This window comes from Trypanosoma cruzi, genomic scaffold (assembly GCF_000209065.1).
Source record: "Trypanosoma cruzi strain CL Brener 1047053516359 genomic scaffold, whole genome shotgun sequence".
Classification (NCBI taxonomy): Eukaryota; Euglenozoa; class Kinetoplastea; order Trypanosomatida; family Trypanosomatidae; genus Trypanosoma; species Trypanosoma cruzi.
In genome coordinates, this window is record NW_001849335.1 from 8,635 (window position 1) to 27,466 (window position 18,832).

At 48.3% G+C, this 18,832-nt stretch overlaps 8 protein-coding genes across 8 annotated transcripts, besides 47 other annotated features; all 8 read right to left on the reverse strand.

The window, feature by feature from the left end:
- Positions 1 to 18,832: a sequence feature (heterozygous, non-Esmeraldo-like haplotype).
- Positions 37 to 82: a sequence feature (A-rich).
- Positions 280 to 325: a sequence feature (T-rich).
- Positions 818 to 865: a sequence feature (T-rich).
- Positions 895 to 920: a sequence feature (AT_rich).
- Positions 1,126 to 2,346, reverse strand: Tc00.1047053506229.10 (mitogen-activated protein kinase, putative; the record flags this gene model as incomplete). Its single annotated transcript, XM_804257.1, has 1 exon — positions 1,126 to 2,346. The coding sequence occupies one exon, from the start codon at positions 2,344 to 2,346 to the stop codon at positions 1,126 to 1,128; it is 1,221 nt and encodes a 406-aa protein (XP_809350.1).
- Positions 2,492 to 2,511: a microsatellite.
- Positions 2,515 to 2,597: a sequence feature (T-rich).
- Positions 2,605 to 2,631: a microsatellite.
- On the reverse strand, positions 2,843 to 3,358 carry Tc00.1047053506229.20 (hypothetical protein, conserved; the record flags this gene model as incomplete). The annotated part of the gene is made up of 1 exon (XM_804258.1): positions 2,843 to 3,358. One exon carries the CDS (start codon positions 3,356 to 3,358, stop codon positions 2,843 to 2,845), a length of 516 nt encoding a protein of 171 aa, XP_809351.1.
- Positions 3,671 to 3,699: a sequence feature (AT_rich).
- Positions 3,727 to 3,747: a sequence feature (AT_rich).
- On the reverse strand, positions 3,751 to 5,370 carry Tc00.1047053506229.30 (uncharacterized protein; the record flags this gene model as incomplete). The annotated part of the gene is made up of 1 exon (XM_804259.1): positions 3,751 to 5,370. One exon carries the CDS (start codon positions 5,368 to 5,370, stop codon positions 3,751 to 3,753), a length of 1,620 nt encoding a protein of 539 aa, XP_809352.1.
- Positions 5,676 to 5,714: a sequence feature (T-rich).
- On the reverse strand, positions 5,869 to 6,567 carry Tc00.1047053506229.40 (leucine-rich repeat protein, putative; the record flags this gene model as incomplete). Its single annotated transcript, XM_804260.1, has 1 exon — positions 5,869 to 6,567. The coding sequence occupies one exon, from the start codon at positions 6,565 to 6,567 to the stop codon at positions 5,869 to 5,871; it is 699 nt and encodes a 232-aa protein (XP_809353.1).
- Positions 6,603 to 6,688: a sequence feature (T-rich).
- Positions 6,943 to 6,977: a microsatellite.
- Positions 7,000 to 7,031: a sequence feature (CT-rich).
- Positions 7,110 to 7,152: a sequence feature (AT_rich).
- Positions 7,172 to 9,082, reverse strand: Tc00.1047053506229.50 (nucleoside phosphatase, putative; the record flags this gene model as incomplete). The annotated part of the gene is made up of 1 exon (XM_804261.1): positions 7,172 to 9,082. One exon carries the CDS (start codon positions 9,080 to 9,082, stop codon positions 7,172 to 7,174), a length of 1,911 nt encoding a protein of 636 aa, XP_809354.1.
- Positions 9,096 to 9,118: a microsatellite.
- Positions 9,257 to 9,313: a microsatellite.
- Positions 9,382 to 9,406: a microsatellite.
- Positions 9,577 to 9,604: a sequence feature (AT_rich).
- Positions 9,730 to 9,759: a microsatellite.
- Positions 9,881 to 9,921: a microsatellite.
- Positions 10,102 to 10,122: a microsatellite.
- Positions 10,126 to 11,517, reverse strand: Tc00.1047053506229.60 (hypothetical protein, conserved; the record flags this gene model as incomplete). The annotated part of the gene is made up of 1 exon (XM_804262.1): positions 10,126 to 11,517. The coding sequence occupies one exon, from the start codon at positions 11,515 to 11,517 to the stop codon at positions 10,126 to 10,128; it is 1,392 nt and encodes a 463-aa protein (XP_809355.1).
- Positions 11,664 to 11,702: a sequence feature (T-rich).
- Positions 11,903 to 11,939: a microsatellite.
- Positions 11,943 to 11,966: a microsatellite.
- Positions 12,010 to 12,032: a microsatellite.
- Positions 12,395 to 12,424: a microsatellite.
- Positions 12,447 to 12,477: a microsatellite.
- Positions 12,771 to 12,793: a microsatellite.
- Positions 13,003 to 13,033: a microsatellite.
- Positions 13,051 to 13,089: a microsatellite.
- Positions 13,159 to 13,192: a microsatellite.
- Positions 13,193 to 13,219: a microsatellite.
- Positions 13,345 to 13,378: a sequence feature (T-rich).
- Positions 13,386 to 13,427: a sequence feature (CT-rich).
- Positions 13,628 to 13,664: a microsatellite.
- Positions 13,737 to 13,778: a microsatellite.
- Positions 13,902 to 13,946: a microsatellite.
- Positions 14,136 to 14,186: a sequence feature (CT-rich).
- Tc00.1047053506229.64 (hypothetical protein, conserved) lies at positions 14,203 to 15,096 on the reverse strand (the record flags this gene model as incomplete). Its single annotated transcript, XM_804264.1, has 1 exon — positions 14,203 to 15,096. One exon carries the CDS (start codon positions 15,094 to 15,096, stop codon positions 14,203 to 14,205), a length of 894 nt encoding a protein of 297 aa, XP_809357.1.
- Positions 15,273 to 15,310: a microsatellite.
- Positions 15,363 to 15,391: a microsatellite.
- Positions 15,457 to 15,485: a microsatellite.
- Positions 15,639 to 15,664: a sequence feature (AT_rich).
- Positions 15,822 to 15,850: a microsatellite.
- Positions 15,916 to 15,976: a microsatellite.
- Positions 16,013 to 16,054: a microsatellite.
- Positions 16,121 to 18,058, reverse strand: Tc00.1047053506229.70 (ATP-dependent DEAD/H RNA helicase, putative; the record flags this gene model as incomplete). The annotated part of the gene is made up of 1 exon (XM_804263.1): positions 16,121 to 18,058. The coding sequence occupies one exon, from the start codon at positions 18,056 to 18,058 to the stop codon at positions 16,121 to 16,123; it is 1,938 nt and encodes a 645-aa protein (XP_809356.1).
- Positions 18,539 to 18,564: a microsatellite.

Genomic DNA, 18,832 nt, shown 5'->3' on the forward strand with positions numbered 1-18,832 from the left:
CAAGAGGCAGAACGGCAAAAAAAATTAAAAAGACCCCAAAAACAAAAAACAAAACAACAACAAAAAAGAGGTAAAAACAAAACCGCATGACGGCAAATATTTTTCCCTCGCTAATTCGCAACCACCACATCCACCATTTAAACAACCAGCAACACACACACAACACATGCACGTAAGATCGTACGCTGTAAGCCCATAACCATAAAGACGTCTCTCTCTTTCTCTCTTAGAAGACCAAAAGACTCCCCCCCCACACACACACCCATACATGGACTGCCGTTTCTTTTTTTTTTTTTTTTTTTTTTTCATTCCCTTTTTTCTTCTTCTAAATATTTTGTTTTGATTTTGTGTTGTTTGTTCAATGCCCTTCTTTTCCTGCCGCGATTTCCACTTGACGCAGCAAACCGCCATGTTGTGTCGTCTGCGTCTTTAACGGTGTGGTGCTGTTGCGCCTGTACGCGGATTTCCCCCCCCCCCCCTCCCTTTTTTTTTTTTGTTTCTTCGTTGAAATTTTTTCCTTCTTCTTCTCCACCGCCAAACGTACACACACACGCACAAAATAGAAATCAAAATATATCCAATGAATACCCGCAACCAACATGCCCATGCATGCATCCCACACATGCGCAATGACTGTGGTGTTTATTACAATCCGTATTCCTCCCCATGCTTTCCCTACACATATACATGTATAAAATGTGTAATATATTTCGTCCATTTCTCAACGAATTGCTGTTCCCTTCCCTTGCCTTCCATTCCTCTCCCCGCCCCGCCCAGCCCCGCCTCTTTCAACCAGCTGCTTTAGTGGCCGATCGGGTTTTTTTTGCTTTTTTTTTTCTTTCGTTTGTTTTGTTTTTCGTTCTTTCCCACCAGACTTTTTTGTCTGGCCGTTTCTTTTTATTTTATAAAATATTTTTTTACATCTGCGTTAACGCCCTTTTGCATTTTGTCACATCTTCCTCTTCCCGCCTCCTCTCCTTTTGGTTGCATCGCCTCATTTTCACCCTCACCACCACTACACCCCCCAGACCCTGAGCTTGAGCCTTTTTTTTTTTTTTTTTCTCCTCCTCTGGCGTGCACGCGTGTCACCTTTCCTCCTTCCCCTCAATCTCCCTCCTGCTGTCGCTACGGATTCTGCACCAGCTCCGACACTTCCATAAGACTGAGCGTGCGGAGCATGTGATCGGCGCCGAGGACATTCTCCGCACTCGCAAGCGCAGCCGTCGCCGCCCGCTGTTGAGCGATGAGGTCCCGCCGCTCCCGCAGTGTGTTGAATCGCTGCACCTCATTAATAAACATTTCGTGCATCTTTGTTATGTCATTAACATCACTGAAGTGAAACGGCTCGCTGCGGGCCTCTGTGAGATCAAGTGGGTCATACAGTGAGACAAAGTACGGGTGCTGCAGCGCCTGTTCCGCCGTGATGCGCCGCGTCGGGTTAAATTCTAACATGCGCGAGAGAAGATCAAGCGCCACCTCGTCGGCGCTTGGCACCACATCCTGCCACGGTCGCTTCTTACAATGGGAAAGCGAGCTGTGCAGGTAGTCGCGGGCCTGCGCGGAAGAGAACATCTTTAGGTCCTCATCGTTCGGTGTGCCTACAACCTCAACGATCTTGTCTAATTGATTGTAAAAAGTTGAGCCGCGGAAGAGTGCCTTGCGGTTAAACAGCTCCCCCATGACACAGCCGGCAGACCATATGTCAACAAGCTTAGTAAAACCTTTGAATTGCATCACAAGCTCTGGTGCACGATACCAGCGGTGGGTCACGTAATGCGTCTTGTTCTGGTCCTGTGTGTCTTCACGGGCGAGGTTAAAGTCACATATGGCAATGTCATTGTTCTCCGCAACAAGCACGTTGCCGGGGTGAAGGTCACGGTGCACCACGCCCGCCTCATGCAACACATGAAGTCCAAGCAGGATGTGATACATAAAGAACTGAATATGCTGGGGAGAGATGCGTATGCGCTGGTCATGAATCACCTGCGCAAGATCGGTGCGCATCAGTTCGGTCACAAGATACAATTTGTGTTGATTCGGTGGCTGCAGGTGAATAAAGATATTCTTCAGCCCAAGAATGTTTGGGTGATGAAAGTGGTTAAGCAGCATAATTTCCCGCAACACACGCTTGCAAAGAAATGGGTCTGAAAGAATGTTCACCGTACGGCCGTCAGAGAGGGTGTTGAAGACACGTTTGATTGCCACGGCGCAGTCATTTTCATCCACACCGGCGCAGACGGCACCATAACTGCCACTACTAATAAACCGCTGGACGGTGTAGTGGGAATGCATCTCCTCCAGTTCTGCTATGAGGTCACGCATGACAGCCTCACCTTTGGAGCTCATGACTTACCGTAAAATAATATTCGTTCTTTTTTTTTTTCCCTTCTTCTCCTCCTTTTATCTTTGCTCTTCAATATATTGATATAGGTCTGTAGGTAATGTATGTAGATATTTATGAATGTAATTCTCTAGCCTCTTTTCCCCCGCCCCTCCTCCTCCTCCTCCTCCGTCTTTTTTTTTTTTTTTCCTTTTCTTTTCCTTCTTGCTTTGAATGTATTTGTTCTTCTCCCCTCTTGTTTTTTTTTTTTTTTTTTCTCTCTCTATGTATGTATGTGTATATGTATGTATATTTATATTTGCCACGGCTTTAGGCACAGTGAAGAAAATCCAAAGAAAAAAAAAATAAAAAGGGGAAGTTGACACAACAAAAGCAACCATCACCAAATAAATAAAACAAAAACGTTTTTTTTTTTTTTTTTTACCCCACCCGCCACCATTTTTCTTTACGTCCTGTCAATCCATCACACATCAAACGTCATTTTGAACTTTCACCCTCCATTTATAACACACCGGCGGTTTTCAATGCAACCGCCTCTTCTACTTCTTTTTTTACTGCTGCCTTTTCTTTACATATGCCACCCGCGAAGGGTGTAAGTCCAGGGCCAGTGCCGTTATAAAACTTGCCATTCCACACCTTGCCATTCACATCTGTGTACGTGCCGAGTCCGTGCATGCGGTTGGCACGCCATGCGCCCTCATACGACGCCCCTGACGCCCACGTGTACGTGCCAGTCCCCTCAAAAACCCCATGGGAAAACTGGCCGCGGTACAAATCACCTGTTGTGAGAAATCGCAGTTCACCGTTTCCATGCATCTCATCTTCATGCCAGTCGCCGTCGTAGCGAATCGTGGGGCTCATAAACACGCCGCGGCCGTGGCGACAGCGAAATGTGCTTTCCGTCAACCGCCGTAAACCGCCAACATATCGCGCTGATTGCTCCTCGTGCACGTAGCGGCCCTCCTCCTCCACAAAGACCTGCTCTTCCTTCTTCTCCGACTTCCGCTTCGCAGGCATAAAAATCCCCTACAATTCTACCTCCGCCGAAACCCACAGAAATGACGGTACAATAGAGAGAAAAAAAAAAAAGGAAAGGGTGGAAGAATATATGACACGCAAAGAATATACGTAGAAACAATTATTTCTTAGGCGGAATAATAATAAAGAAAAACGGCTCGGTTGTTAGCCGTAGATGTGCGATATTCGCCCTGCGGCATGAGGCAATGCAGTGAATGGAAGTGGGGCACAAGACATGTCGATAAAAAAAGTGAAAAGTGAGGTGGAGCGAATGCCCCTCCAAACAACACACGCACACAAACACACACACGCATATTATATATGTATATTATATATATATACACTGGAAAAAGATTCTGCTGTAATCCTTATTTTAATTTATTTTTTTTCTTTTACAAGTCGTCGTCCAATATAATGCTGGATTTGTTCCTAGCCGGCTGTTGCGTTGGGGGCTTCTCAAGGCAAATATCATCGTCGTCGTCGTCTGGAAGCACCAACGCCGTCTCTTGGGTGTTACTGATTTTCTTGCTGCTGCTGCTGCTGCTCATGTGCGGTGGGGCGTTCACATCGACGCCCACACTCTGGTCCCCCAGCTGCTTCTGCGGGAGGTGCACCGGAAGAAACGTGGGTGCCAACTCGCGGTTAAAATCGGGTGGAATGGGTGTGCCCGGCGGTAATTTTTGCAGCACCGCCACTTCATTCGTTACCTTCTGCAGCGCGGCCTCCGAGTCGACGAGGTGCCGCTTCGCCACCGCCAGTTTTTTGTTTGCCTCAGCTTTACGCGAGAGCACCGACTGCTTCAGTCGTTTCAACTCCTCCAAATGGGACTCGAGGTCAGCGACGGTGACTGCAGGGGACCGGCGGCACCGCTCGATTCGTGCCTGAAGGAATTCGCACAGGAGTTTGAGGTGCTGCATCTCCGTCTGGTGGGCGACCTTCATGAGTTCGTACTCCAGCGCCTGCCTCGCGATCATTTCACCTTGCTGTGCCGCGACCCGCCTGTCCACCTCCTCCTGGACCGCCTTTTCCTTCGCCTGCAGGGACCCGCGTAACTCGTGCTCCTTCGAGAGGCACCTGTTCAGCGAGACGTTTGCCTGATTCAGCGCCGCCGTCATCACCTCGTTCTTGCCCTCGATCAGTTCAATCTCCTTCAGCAGTGTCGTTGCCGTGTGGGACGCACCAGAAACCTCAATCTCGTTGCAGTTCATAACAAGCCGTGAATCCTGCCTCATCAGATCATTCAGCGTGGCCGTCAGGCTCGTGCGGTAGGCGAGGATTTCATCACACTCACGTCGCATCGCCGCATCGGTCACGGTTCGCTTTACAAGGTGATGAATACTCTCCTCCTCCCTGAGGCTGCAAACGAGAAGGTCAACGTCGTACGCCCGCAGGAGCTCCGCCAGCACCACCTCAAGCACCGGGATCTTCTCGCCGTAAGTGCCGCCAGTGGTGGGGTCATTCTTCTTGTCGTCTGGCAGCGAAAAAAACAAGTCCGGAAAGTCACGCAGTTGCAACAAAATATGCGTCTGCCATTCCTTTGATATGCCGAGAGACTTCGGTGTCATGATGTCCTGCATAATCAAAGCCTCCACCTGCGTGAGTGGTATGGTTTGTTCCACTTTTGCACCGCTGCTCATGACGTAAATGTTGCTGTCGTTCAAAACAATCCCTCGTTTTTCTCGAGAACCGTCGGGGTTGATCATAGAAACTTGATTTGCGTAGTAGCACGCATTCGTCACGTACGTCTTCACATGAGGCGGCGGATCTCTGAAGAATTGCAGCTGCACCGTATGTGCCCGAGGCGGCGGCGGGCCTTTTGCAGGCGGGCGCCGCGGCTTCGGCACATCCAAAACAAACGGCATTTCGGTCAAACTTTCATTTGGCGCACTGGCGGGTGCTGCGGGGTTTGTGTTTTGTGTTCCGGCGGCCGGAGGGTCGCCAAGGATATCGTCAATGTCCACTAAATCTACTGCGGCTGGCGGGTTGTCGCCCAATATGTCGTCCAACTCCATTTTTCTCTCTTTCTTCCCCTTCGTTGATGTCTCTTTCCTTCCCACACCAAGTATATATGTATATGTATATATCTACTGTGTAATGCCCCTGCCACTGACTCTCTGCTAAGCAATGCTGCACCCCCCCAACGACGCCAAGGCACACAGACACCAAAGGACGGGAAGAGAAGGAAGGCGTATCCACAACAACAAAGATGACTGCAACAGCAGAAGTGGAAGAAGCGCGGGAACAGAAAAGTAAAAAAAAAAAAAAAGCGAAGCATTCAAAACACATAAAAAAAAAATAGCACATCCCCATCCTGCCGTTCTTTTTTTTTTTTTTTTTCTTCTTCTTCCTTTTCTTTCCTTCCTTCCTTCCCACTGTTCTTTTTACCCGACCACGGTAAATGCGGTGCGAGGGGAAGTAAGCAAGACTACCTACATGATACCGGGGAGGGAAGCGAGGACAATGCTGGGCTCACTTACATCATAAAAGGGCGTCGCACCTTTGCGAGGCGTTTACGACGAAGGCGACGACGGCTTCACAGAAGAATGTAACGCGTCGTACTCCGCTAAACGGACCTCTAAGTGCTGCTTGCACGTCTGCGAGCAGAGGCAATGCACAAAGGGAACGGACTGCAGCGCGGCAATGTTGTGGAATGTTATAAGCACCTCGTAGTTCCTTAGCCGCACGCAGCAGTTGGAGCAGTCAACGCACATGATGTGGGGGACAAGGGTCGCCGGGGCTGCGCCCAAAACATCCTCTGGAGTTAAAAGCGGATTGTTCTCCAGCGTCAAAGTCTCCAGTCGTGGCAAAAAAAGAATACCACCAGGAAGAACGCGTAGTTTGTTGTTGTCCAGCCGCAATTCCTCAAGACTCTTTAACTGCCAGAATTCCATTGGCAGCGACTGGAGCCGATTGTTGCTCAGGTACAGACGCTCCAGGTGAGAAAGACGTCCAAGTTCTATCGGAAGAAAATTCAGTCGACAGTAGCTCACATTGAGCCAGCGGAGCCGGCCGAGGTCCCCAATCGCGGGGGGTAGCCACTTGAGAGAGTAGCTGTTGTCCACATGCAGCACCTCAAGGGTCTCACGAAGCGCCTTGATGGCCACCGGGATGGCCTCCAGATCCTCATCGTAGCTGAAGTAAAGCGTGGGGGATTTGTCGTTGTATGCCTTTTCCACAGCGTCCAAAAAACGCCTCTCTGCTTCTGCCATTTTAAATAAAATTCCCCGCACTTTCACCTCCCCCCTTCTTTTTTTTTTTTTTTTTCGTTTTTCCCCCTCTTCAATTTCTTTTGTTTCCTCTTTTCTTCTTCCCACTTTTTTTTTTTTTTTTACTGGTATATACGTCTGATGTGTGTGTTTGTGTGGGAGGAGACGACTACCGTCACTTCTCCCTTCTGCCTGTGACGCGCAAATGCCTGCCAAAAGTGAGACAACAATTAAAAAGAAAAGAAAAGAAAAACAACAACAATACGACAGTGCCCCAAAAGCAAATACACACACACACGCAGAGAGAGAGAGAGAGGGTGAGGGGGAGAAATACTTAAAAATTCAGAGGCAGAAGCAAACGCAGAGTTAAAACGCACACCTCCTCCTCCTCCTCCACCATCACCTTCTCCTCCCTTCTTCTGGTTGATCGACCTTTTTTTCTTTTTTCCCTTCTTCTTCTTCTTCTTTCCCACCGTCCTCCTCCTTCTTGGGGCTCATCAACACTGCATTGAAGAGAGCAGAATAAAAAACAACAACAAAAACGCAATTTATAAATAAATTAAATACATATGGAAAAATAAAAAAAAAGCAAGCATCGGAAGGTTCATTAAGCAGATTGTCCCTCTAAACTAACAAGGGAGGCGCCAAGTGCCCAGGCGGTCTCAAAGCCGTTGATTTTTTTCGCAATATGCAACTTCTGCTCAGGGGGGAATCCAAAGCCGTAGCGAAGCAGCGTAAAGAGATAAGAAAGCTCAAAACACTCCATCTCAGGCTTCAATGAGCCTTTGTTTTTCTTCGTATCGTTTTGTTCAAGGAGTTCCCGCACAGACTTCATGGAACGGCACACTTGACTAGCAATATCCAATACATCCTGCACACGGATGACTTCATCTTTTATGTATGGCTTTAGGCGGTCGTAGTAAAAGGAGAAGGCATACACAGGGACCATTGGCACGGCTGAAATATCCGGCTGAAAGACACCATTGAATCCACAGGAATTACTGCCGCACGGTTGATGTTTCCGAACGACGTGACGGCGGAAAAGCGCCGAGCATTCCTCCATCGATGGCACCTTACCACCGTCCCTCGTATTAGAAATGCCTGTTTCCGTGTGAACGTATCCTTTTGGAAAACAGGGGAAGGCATCAACGGCCACGTCAGCAGAAGCACCGGGAGTCGCTTCCGTTCCTGTGGCAATTTTATTCGCCTCTTGGACCTTGGAGTTCGCACCGGTGTTGTTCGCTGCCACGGCCTGGAGGAGTTGTTCCTTAGCAGCGTGCAATCCATTGCCCTCGTAACTATGCTGGTACACCACAAAAGAACGACCATTCACTTTAAGTGCATATGAGAACTCGGCATAAGCTTCAATGGCTTTGGGATCACTGGGGTGCATGACAATTTGGGTCGATCCGCCGCCAAGATCAAGAATAGTGGCCGTGTTCTTGTCCCCATTCAATGCGCCAAGGAGATAGTTAACGGTGAGCCATGCGAGAGGCCCCTCTTCCCATCCCTCAAGAATGCGTACGGAGTCCAACTCCGACTGCATCCAAAATGGTCCACGCGCAAAGAGGCGACGTACGACATCCAGTACAGCCTCTGCATGCTCACGACCAATGCGTCGGAGACCCGCCGTTGCTTTCATCTCAATTGGTACACATGCATGCAACGACTCCGGGATGTATGCCTTCGCGGCCTCAATCAGGGGTGAAAGGGATGCGACTGCATCATTGGGGTTGGCAAGCCCAGACAGGGGCTCATAGTTCTCAACAAAAAGCTCATCGTCTAGACGCAGAAATGACGTCAGTGAGGGTCTTGTGCCGTTCCAACTGAAATTGCCCGCATGCGGGGTTGATGTTAAGTTGTAACGAAACACATGCACCCGGCTGCCGGTGCTCCCGGCGTCAAACACGATACTGTAGCGTCGCATCGCGTTGTTACAGTTTGTTAAAAGTTCGGTTTTGTTCTGCGCGGCATCCTCCCATTCGTCAAATTCCTTCGCAATGGCCGCAAAAACATCGGCCGTCTGCCGCCGCCCCACGTCGCTGCTCCCGTTGACGACGGCGATGGCGTCCATGTAAAACTGACGCTCCTTTGTAAGGCGGTCGAGCTGAAGCGCCAAAGTCACCGCGCCACGACCGTTTTCTTTCAGCAGCTCCAACTCCTTCTTGCACTCCTCGACGGACTGCAGCATGAGGGTGTTGCGGTTCCGCATCAGCCCAAGCTCCATCTCCAACTTCTTTTTTGTCTCCTGGGCAATTTCAAGAGCCATACGTGCGGTGGTATGGCCGTTCTTCAGCAGCTGCTTCTGCGCCTGGCACTCCTGAAAGCGTTTCGTCATGGAGTGGATGATGCGGTCGGTCAAATCCAACTTCTCCCGCCCGCGCGCGTCCATCGAAAACTTTCCAACGGTGTACGCCGTGATGTACACAACCGTCACGAGAAAGAGGCAGAGCAGCGCAAAGGTGAGGCTGATGCAGGGGCGCTTCAACCGTCTGCTGCGTGCCATGCTCTGCTTCATCGCTGCACCCGTAACACACACACACACACACACGCAAATATTGCAGGGGAAAATGAATTCCGCGCCACTGAACTCCGCCGTGATAATGTGGGCTTCCACCGGCACCACACAAAAAGAGCAACGGGTGGGGAAAGAAGAGCATCGTGCGGCAGGAAATGCACGGAGCACAAGAAGACACACACACACACACACACACACAGACACACAGACACACAGACACACAGACACACAAAGATGCAGCAAAAAAAAAAAAAGAAAAAAAACAACTACCTTAAAGTCAAAAGAAGTGAGCGCACGAGAAACAAACAAACAAACAAAAAAACAGGAACAGTAAAGGCGGCATACGCACAAAAGTAAACAACGCACACACACAGAGACGGGAGGCGGTGAGTGAGTGGGGGCGGAGCGGGATGAATGGGGCAAATTAAAGTGCGTCCATCTCTCTCTCTCTACCGCCAGCACTTGAATGGATGCCCCGCACACACAAGAAAAAGAAAATAATAATAATAAAAAAGAAAATAACAAAACAAAACACGACCGAAAACCACCGCAATGTGGATTCGCATTGGCCCCCGCCTCCCCTCTCCTTTTACAACTCCACACACCAACACCTCCTCCATTTTTGCCTTCTCTCTCTCTCCCTCCCCTTCTTTTCTTTTCTTTTTTTCCCTTTTCTTCTTTCTAATCCTTCTTATGTTTCATCCGCTATAAACAAAAAAATATTTTTGCAGCTTCACCGCCCTTCTATTCCATTTTGAATGCATTACGTCTGTTCCGCCCCGCCGTGGCCGCCACCGCAAAAAAAAAAAAAAAAAAAACAAAACAAAAAAAAGGAAAAATCACCTGCATATTGAAGCAACACCAGTGTGGAAGAGGAATTCGCTTTCGGGACGTGAGCCAAACTAAAGGGTGCGGGGGGGTTGGGGGGGGGGGGCAGCGCCAAAGTAAAGCATATCAAAAAGAAAAACAAAGTTAAATCAAAATAAATAGCAAAGAAAAACAAAAGAAAAACCATGATCATATATATATATATATATATACGCTTACTTCTTGGAAGAGGGAGAATTCGACTGCAGCTGCGCGGAATTCGTGGCTGGCCCTTTAGGTGACTCTTTAAAGCGGCTGGGCGTTTGGAATTCACGGCTGCCGCTGGTGAAAGAGCCGGTACAACCACGGACGTGGATTTGTCGATCAATCTGAGTCTCCATCGCCAGCTCCGCCGCGGACGCCAACTCTGACACGGTGGCTGTTGTCTCCACCAGCTCCTGATGGATGCCTTCTAAGGAGTGTCGGTTGCTGCGACGCTCACATTCCGCATGTGAAATTCGCTGCTCAAGCTCCTGTCGCCTCAGCTTGTATCGTTCCCCTCGCTCAAAAGCCTCACGTTGTAATCCCTCTACAAAGGCGACCTCATGCTTCAGATACTGAAGCATCTCCTGCGGGTCGCTCGCCGGATCCGCGTGCTCAGCGGTTTCGCTCCGCAACGAGTGCTGCTCAGCCGGCGCGATGGCATCTGCGGCAGCAGAATTTGAATCCCCATCCGCCTCTGAGCATCCCTCGCGCGACACGCGAAGGCCCTCGTTGCATCTCGTCTGAGTTTGAAAACTATCCACAAGCTCCTGTAATTGCTGCAGCGAAGAAGACTGCTCTAACAAAAGATTCTCAAAATTTTGTCGTTGAGTTTGCAGCTGCTGCAGCCGATTCGTTAACGCTGTCAGTGTCTCTTCCTCCTCACGTTGCACGCACTTTGATAATTTGAAGCTGCTGAGTTTAAGTTTAAGAAGCTTTTGCTCCTGTTCCTCCTTCATCGCCTCCTCCTTGTGCAGCTGAGTCTCTAGCCGTGCCTTCTGCTCCCGTACGGCGTTGACACGGCGTGTGAGATGATTTGCAATACTCTCGCCCTCCTTTTCCGCCGCCTCGTACGTTTCCCGCAGACCCTCCCGCTGTTTTGTCAACTCCTCACGGGCGCGGAGAACGGCACTCTTCAGCATGAGGTTCTCCGTCTCCAGTTCCCTCACGGCACTCTCTAATTCCTCACGCGACATGGCGTTCGCTGCCGTCTCCGCCTCGCTGGCCACAGAATCCAAATCCAAATATGGCAAAATTTCCTCGCTGTGGTTTCCCGGCCCACGGCGACCGCTGTGCAGCCTCTCGAACCGTCTGCCGGATGATGGAAACGGATAGGCCTCAGACGGCGCGAGGGAAGGCGACGTGGTGCCGTCACCACCACCGGCGCTGGCGACAGCGGCCGTTCCCAAGGGTGAAACGTGATGATGACGAGGCGGTGGTGTGCGCAGAAGGCTGCAGCGCAGATGGACGGACGGCCGCGCCGAATGCCCTCCCACTCCAAGGCCGGCGCTGGAGTTGCTGCGGCTGAAAATGGGGAGTTGGCTCACGGGTGCCGTGCCGCCGCTTTTCCTCGGAGTGATCTGCATGGAACTGCGGTGTGCGGAGACTGCGGGCGCGATAAAAATACAGCCGCCCCTACCCAAAGGAATATAAAAATCCGCACAAAATAATGCCGTGCCCTGTCCCCCCTTCTTCCCCCCCTTTTTTTTTTTCCGTTTTTGTATTTATTTACTTCTATTTTCTTCTTTTCTTTCCTTCTCCTCTCTTTTCTGCGTGTTTACTAACGCAGCTTGTTGCGGTCCCCCACAGAGAGAGACGAAATACTAATTTTATACGAATGCCTCACTTCTTGTGTTGACTACTCGTCCTAATGTTGATATATCCCTCTCCCCCCTCTCCGCCCTCCTCCACTCCCTGTCCGGGTCCTCCTGCACAAACGGTCCGTGTGTTAAGCTACACAAAAGGGGAGGAACAAACATACAAACATAGATACATACATAAATATATAAAAAAAGGAAAGGAAAGGAAAGGAAAGACAAGGCACAAAGAAAAATAACATAAAACAGAAGGACAAACACAATAATAATAGTAATAATAATAAGAAAAAGCCATGCAGTCAAAGACCAATTGGTAATAGGAAAACAACCATGCCGTGGGTGATGCACGTCAATTGCAATACTCATAACAATAAAAACAAAACGAAATCCAACGGCACACAAACACACAACACACACACAACACATGCACGTAAGATCGTACGCTGTAAGCCCATAACCATAAAGACGTCTCTCTCTCTCTTTCCAAAATAGTAAAAGAGGGAGAAAGAAAGTGTGTGTGTGCTTAAGTGTAAATGAACAGTAGGAGATAAGAGAGTCTCTTGATCACTTTAATAGCCACGGCAGGATACACTCAAAAACAAAGAGGGCATGAAGAAAAAAAAGGGGGGAGAAGAGGATATAAGGTGAGAAGGAGGGAGAGAGAGAGAGAGAGAGAAACACATGAAAAAGAAAACGAAAAAAACAAAAAAAAACAAAAACAAAAACAAATATTCGCAGAAAAATTTAAGAAAATAAATGAGAAAAACAAAAGAAAACAAACGCCTTTGCCCTCCCGGAGCAACAACGACAATTAGGATGGCAATGCAACACCTGATAAACACGGAGGAACAGGCACCGCTGCGTTCCCTCACACCCCACCACCACTTCTCCTCCCCTCTTCTCCACTGCCACCACACCTGTTTTTTTTTTTTTTTTTTGACTCCCGCAAATATCCCGCTCCCTCACCGCCCGTGTGGTGCATGAATATGACTGGTGGCTCCCTCGACTCGCCGGGAGAGGAGGTGTGTGTGTGTGTGTGTGTGTGGGGACTGAGGCGCAATAAATTCCTACTTTTAAAAGAAGAAAGACAAAGGACTTCGGCGCACATTCCTCGTACCGGCTGCCGAAGCCAAGTCCAATGCCCTCGTAAAGAAAAAACAATAAATCGGATTAAGTTTGGCGAGTGAAATGGGACCTTCAAAAGGCGTTACGCATTTAAGCAGAAGGAAGAATTCACATTCAGCAGCAGAAGGAAAACAAACAAACAAACAAAACAAAAAAACAAGAACAAAAAAATGATACTATATATATATATATAAATGTATGCAAATACAAATATATTAGAAGTGGACTCACTCCTCTTCTTTACATACAAAAATGGTTCAATTGCCAAAGATAATCGATTATAGTTCTCACTCACTCACTCTCTTTCTCTCTCTCTCTCTGTATGTGTGTATGTATGCATGTATGTGGATTTGTTTGGTTTTCGTTCCAGCACGCCTCCCGTACGCACCCAGTCGAGCGATGTATGCATGTATCCTTCCTCCCGCCTGCACCACAATACGCCATCCCTGTTACTCTCAGAGATGGATGTACTCTTTTTTTTTTTTCTTTTTTTCCTTTTCATTTTCCTCAAACTCTTTCTCTCTCTTTCTCTTTCTCTCTCCCTCCCTTTCCCTTGTCCTCCTCCTCCAATAAAGCCCAACAATGAAGATAATAAAGGGGAAAGCATGCAAAAAAAGTAAATTTAAGCACAAACAAGCAACACACATCCTCATCCTCAACATCATCATCGCCCACCTTTATTGACAACACCGACGCCCATGTCCCAATGTTCTTTTCATTTGCTCCCCCCTTAATATACACCCACAGTCTGTCGCTCTCTCTCTCTGTCTCTCTCTGTCTCTGTCTCTCTCCTTATTCGGTGTTGTTTTTTTATTTATTTCTTCCCTTCGTTAAGTGCTAATTTTTTCCTTTTCCCTCTATTTCTTCTTCTCTTCCTCCTCCTCCTCCTCCTCCACCTCCTTCTCTCTATGCATCTCGACTCGCTAATTGTTTTTTTTTTTTTTTTAACTGGTTCTCCGCTACTCTGATAGTTTCTCTCGGTGATACACGGCATATGGCACAGATAAAGTAATAACTGTCATATAAATATAAATAAATAAATAAATAAATATAAATATATATAAATATATAAAAGAAAAAAAAAAACGGAAAATTTACAGGGAAAATAATAAACAATAACAATGTTGGTGGCAGTAACACCCTCCTTACACCATAATCCACTGAAAATGAGCTCAAACTAAAATAATTCACACGGGGAACAGACACCTGCCTGCTTTTGTTACCCCGTTGGCAAAATCCACATTCAACGCCTACTCCACCACCCTTCTTTCTCTCTCTCTCTCTTTTTTTTTTTTTTTTTTCGTGTTTCCTTTTGCGTTGCTCGTCCCACTACGAAGGGTACGGTGGGGGCGGCTGCATATGACTGGTCGACTTCGACTTAACTGAGGTGCTGATGTATGTATAGTTGCCAGCGCCTCCAGTGCCCAGAATTTGACTTCCCCCAATGACGTTGTTCATAGAGTGTGGAATTTCATACGGACTGAAACCGGATTTCTTCGGTAGTTGCGCGTCGGCCAGCCCGCCCACCTGTGCCAAGGAGCTTCCAAGAAAATGAGGTTGTGATTGCGGAAGCGCTGCGGGTGGCAGTGCGTAACGTGGTGGCTGGGAGATAGATGAGGTTAGGCTTGGCGGTGTGTACGGCGGTGTGGGCTTCGTGATGGGACGCAGCATGAAAACCCCGTGTGTGTTGCGGAGAAGAATTGGGTCCTGCTGTACGGCAGGCATTGGGGGGACATAGTGCGCCGCCAACGGTGACAGTTCCACCGGGACCTCGGAGAGGGGAGGGGTTGTGGCCACAGCCTCCGCAAAAGACGGTGGCGGCTTTGTAGTTTGTGAGACACATGACGCGTAATTGAAAGGACTGCCTCCCGCCGGTGCTGGTGAGCCATAAATGGGCGGTGCCATGTGGCTTGCACGCAAAGTAAGGGCCTCTGCCTTCTCCACGGCAAAGCTGCCGGAAGGTCGCTCGACATCATCTGCCGCGTCACTGCAGTGTATTCGGTGGCTCAGCTCATCCAACAGCCGGATCAACTCCTTTTCGTCATCCTCGTTATTTTCAGTATCCTCCACAGCCTTCACAAACGGAGAGTTTGTAAAGGTGGATACAACCGAATATTTATGGCTATTTGCTGCGCTCATATCCATTTCCCCGTTACCTACCGCCCCGTCACTCGGCTGAAGGACCACCACATCCCGGAGCTGCTCCAATAGGTGTTCCGCCATCACTGCCCCCCACTCACCGCTCCTTTCCCCTTTTCAATCCTGTCTTTTTTTTTTTTTTGTTGTTGTAGTTGTTTGTGTCTTTTGTGGGCAAATGTTTCCTTTTTTTTTTTTTTGTTTAAAATTCCCCCCCTCCCCGCCCTCCCTTTTCTTTCTTTTTATAAATTTTTCGTCCGCTCTTATTTATTTATTTATTTATTTATTTATTTATTTATTTTCCTTTAAAATTACCTTTCTTATGCTCGCTCTTGCTTTGCGTGTACGTTTCCTATATATATATGTATGTATATATATATATTGCCGTCCTACCACCACCTCTCACTTCCTATTGTGTCGTGAATAAATGATTAAATGTGTAGCGTAAAATAAACAAATAAATAAATAAATAAATATACTTTTTATGTTGTCAGCAACGTATGTGTATATTTATTTTATGTATTTTATCTGATAGAATAAAGAAACAAACAAAACAAACAAACCAAAAAAAGGAGGAGATGTTTTTCTGTCTTCCTCCTCCTCCTTCTCAATTACAAGTTTTTGGTTACTTTATATATAAATATTTATATATTTTGGTTTTCTTTTCCTTTTGTTTTGACTTTTTGGCTACACTCAATGCCCTCTGCCTTATTTTATTAGTAATATATATATGTATGTATTGGCTTTTTTTTTTCTTTGTTTGGCTTCTGTTCTTTTAATGTTCCTTCGGTTGCATTCATCACGGCAGCAACAGAGAGAGAGGGAGAGAGAGAGAGAGAGAAGAAGAAGAAAAGAGATGCGTGCTGACCGTCACGTAGCAGGGAACGGAAGCACAAGCAAGTGAAGTGTCGGTATATATATATATATATATGTATAGATGCACATGTACACATGCATGTATGGATGTGGATTAAAAGGAACTTCCCCCCACATTCTCCCCGCCACACATACATACATACAATATATATGTATGTATGTATATATACGGGTTTATGCATAAAGATGTGGGTGATCATGGCGTGACGCAGGAATGAGCATAACTTGAAACCGACTATTTCTCCTTGCGTGGGGTGGGCCGCTTGAGTGTCAAGACATGGCCGTATCCCCGGACATATCGACGCTCTTCTGTTTTTATTGACTTTGCGCTGCCATACACGCGCCAGTCTTTGCCCGCGAGACGTGCGTGGTCTTTGTACTTTGGACGCTCCGTCGCCGCTCCGCCATGGAGCTCAATGTCATGAATAATTGCAAGCACATCTTCCGGCAACGCGGTACCCTGCTGTTTTGCGATGAAGCGGGCAATCAGCGGGGCACGATTGTCGCCGGCGAGAATAAACGTGTGCGCCGTTCCTCGACGGCCGGCGCGTCCCGTGCGGCCGACACGATGCACATACGCGTCGGAGTCGCCTGGAAGATCATAGTTGATGACGTGGTCAAGCTCGGGCACATCAAGACCACGGGCCACAACGTCCGTGGCGCAAAGAACCCGAATGTTGCCCTCCCTGAAACCATGCAGGATGCGCTCTCGCTTGTTTTGCTTCATCCCTCCATGTAAGCACCGAATTAAATCTGGTGGCGCACGCAGTGCCGTTTTTAGGTCCTCCGAGAGTTGCTCAACATCTTCTTTGCGATTCACAAAAATGAGGACCTGTTGCCTCTTCGAGATGATGGCATTCTCGTACAGTTTCACAATGGCGTGGATGCGCTGCGAGGGATCTTTAAGAGGATACAAGTTCTGTGTGATGTCGGTGTTCATTTTATGCTCACGATCCACCTCAAAAAACACGCGCTCTGGCTTTAAAAAACGCGAGGCCAAACTACCAACCGTGGCGTTCCACGTTGCAGTCCACATTGTCGTTTGCCGTGGCCGCTTGAATTTTCGGATAGTTGACATGATGAATTCCAACTGTGGGGCGAAGCCAAGCTCCAACATGCGGTCTGCCTCGTCCAGGATAAGAAAGCCGACATGCTCTAGACTCACAACATCGGCCTCCACAAAGTCGCAGAGGCGCCCTGGAGTAGAGACAAGGACATCGCAGCCACCCCATCGCCGCAGTTGCTCCATCTGCTGCTCCCGACCCTGTCCGCCGAAGGCCCCCTTCACACGCACAGCATTCCCTGCCAGTTGGGAGATAACATTCCGCGTTTGCTGCACCAGTTCCCGCGTGGGGCATAGAACCAACACGTTGGGGCTCACAACCACGGGATTGTCCGCATTCCCACGATTCCTCTCGTGATTTCCACGGCTATCAGATGGTGGCAGGGCAGCAAGGGCTGGCAGTGCAAATGCCACCGTCTTGCCACTCCCCGTTGGGGCAATACCCACGACATCTCGCCTTTCCATAAAAAGCGGAATGGCCACCGACTGTACAAGAGTTGGTTTTATGTACCCCGACTGCTGGATACCATAGAACAACCACCGCGGCAGCTTGCTCCTCAGCTGCGCAAAGGAATGAAGACGTTTCACATCGACAATTTTGCGCATGTGATCCCGTACCAAAACACGCACCTCACTCTCCTTTTCATCGGCGTGAGATGTGCCATTCACGTTATTCCCACCTGCCTGCTCCACACCCTCCTCCAGAACCAATTTTTTGGCCTCCGCACAGTCTCCGGCACAATCGCCCGCGTGACTCGGCGCCATCACTTCATCACGTGGACCTTCCATCGTAGCCTCCTCGATAAGACCAGAAGGGCCGCTGCTGCTAAGTCGGAGGCTGCCAAACGTTCCGTCTTCGTGGGCTGCAGAACATGCAACACCAGGTGCCCTTCCAACGCTTTTGGCCACAAGCGAGGGGCTTCGACTCGCCTCTCCCCTTGTCGCCTTTGTTTCAGATGCCAAAGCAGCGCTACGGGCGGCGTCGTTCAAACCTGGTGGAAGCGTGTGCCCAAAACGGAGTTGCTGGAGACACGCGGACCGAAGATACAACATGCGGGCAGTGGCGCAGCCAGGGGCACGGCGGAAAGAAAAAAGGATCGGTTTACGCATGTTCCTTTTTCCCTCCCTGTATATGTATGCTTCCACCCCCCTCTTTTTTTTTTTTTTTGGTTTGCTTCTCACCTGACCCAACAGACGCGCCGCACCTGCCGTCTTGCCCAACACCGCGGCTCTCTCATCAGGGTCACACGCGAAAAGGAAAGGAAAAAAAACAAAAACAAAACAAGACGCCTGCTAACGGACAAAAACCCCTCCCCTCCCACCCACACATACACACACGCACACACAGACTGGGTGAGATGCAAGAAGGAGATTCCAGGGAATGCACATTCACGCAGTGCGTCTGATAAACACACGCACAAACAAGGAAGAAAAAAAAAAAAGAAAAGAGGTAGATGGCGTCAATCAATATGAGCCGACACCATCATATCTCTCACAAATGAACCGCTCATCAATCCTACCTCCCTTTCCATCCCCATTGTGAGAAAAAAAAACTCTCTGGTTTCTCCTCATTCCCTCATTTTTCGCCGGTTTTTTTTCTTTTCTTTTTTTTTTTTCATTGGGGAAGGCCATTAACACTTATATAAATGAATATATATTCGAATTCACTTGCGTACATTGTAAGCGGTACTCTTTTTCCTTTTTTTTTTTTTTATATCTTGCATTACTCTTCATATCAACTTATTCTTTTCTATATATATATATATTTTCCATAACCTCAACTGCCAAAGTCATACGTCGGTAGACGCGGGGCATTTGCGGTGCGAGAGTTCTTTGTTGCACTATCGGGAACAAAGCTATATGTCGGCAAAGCGTGTGTGTTGG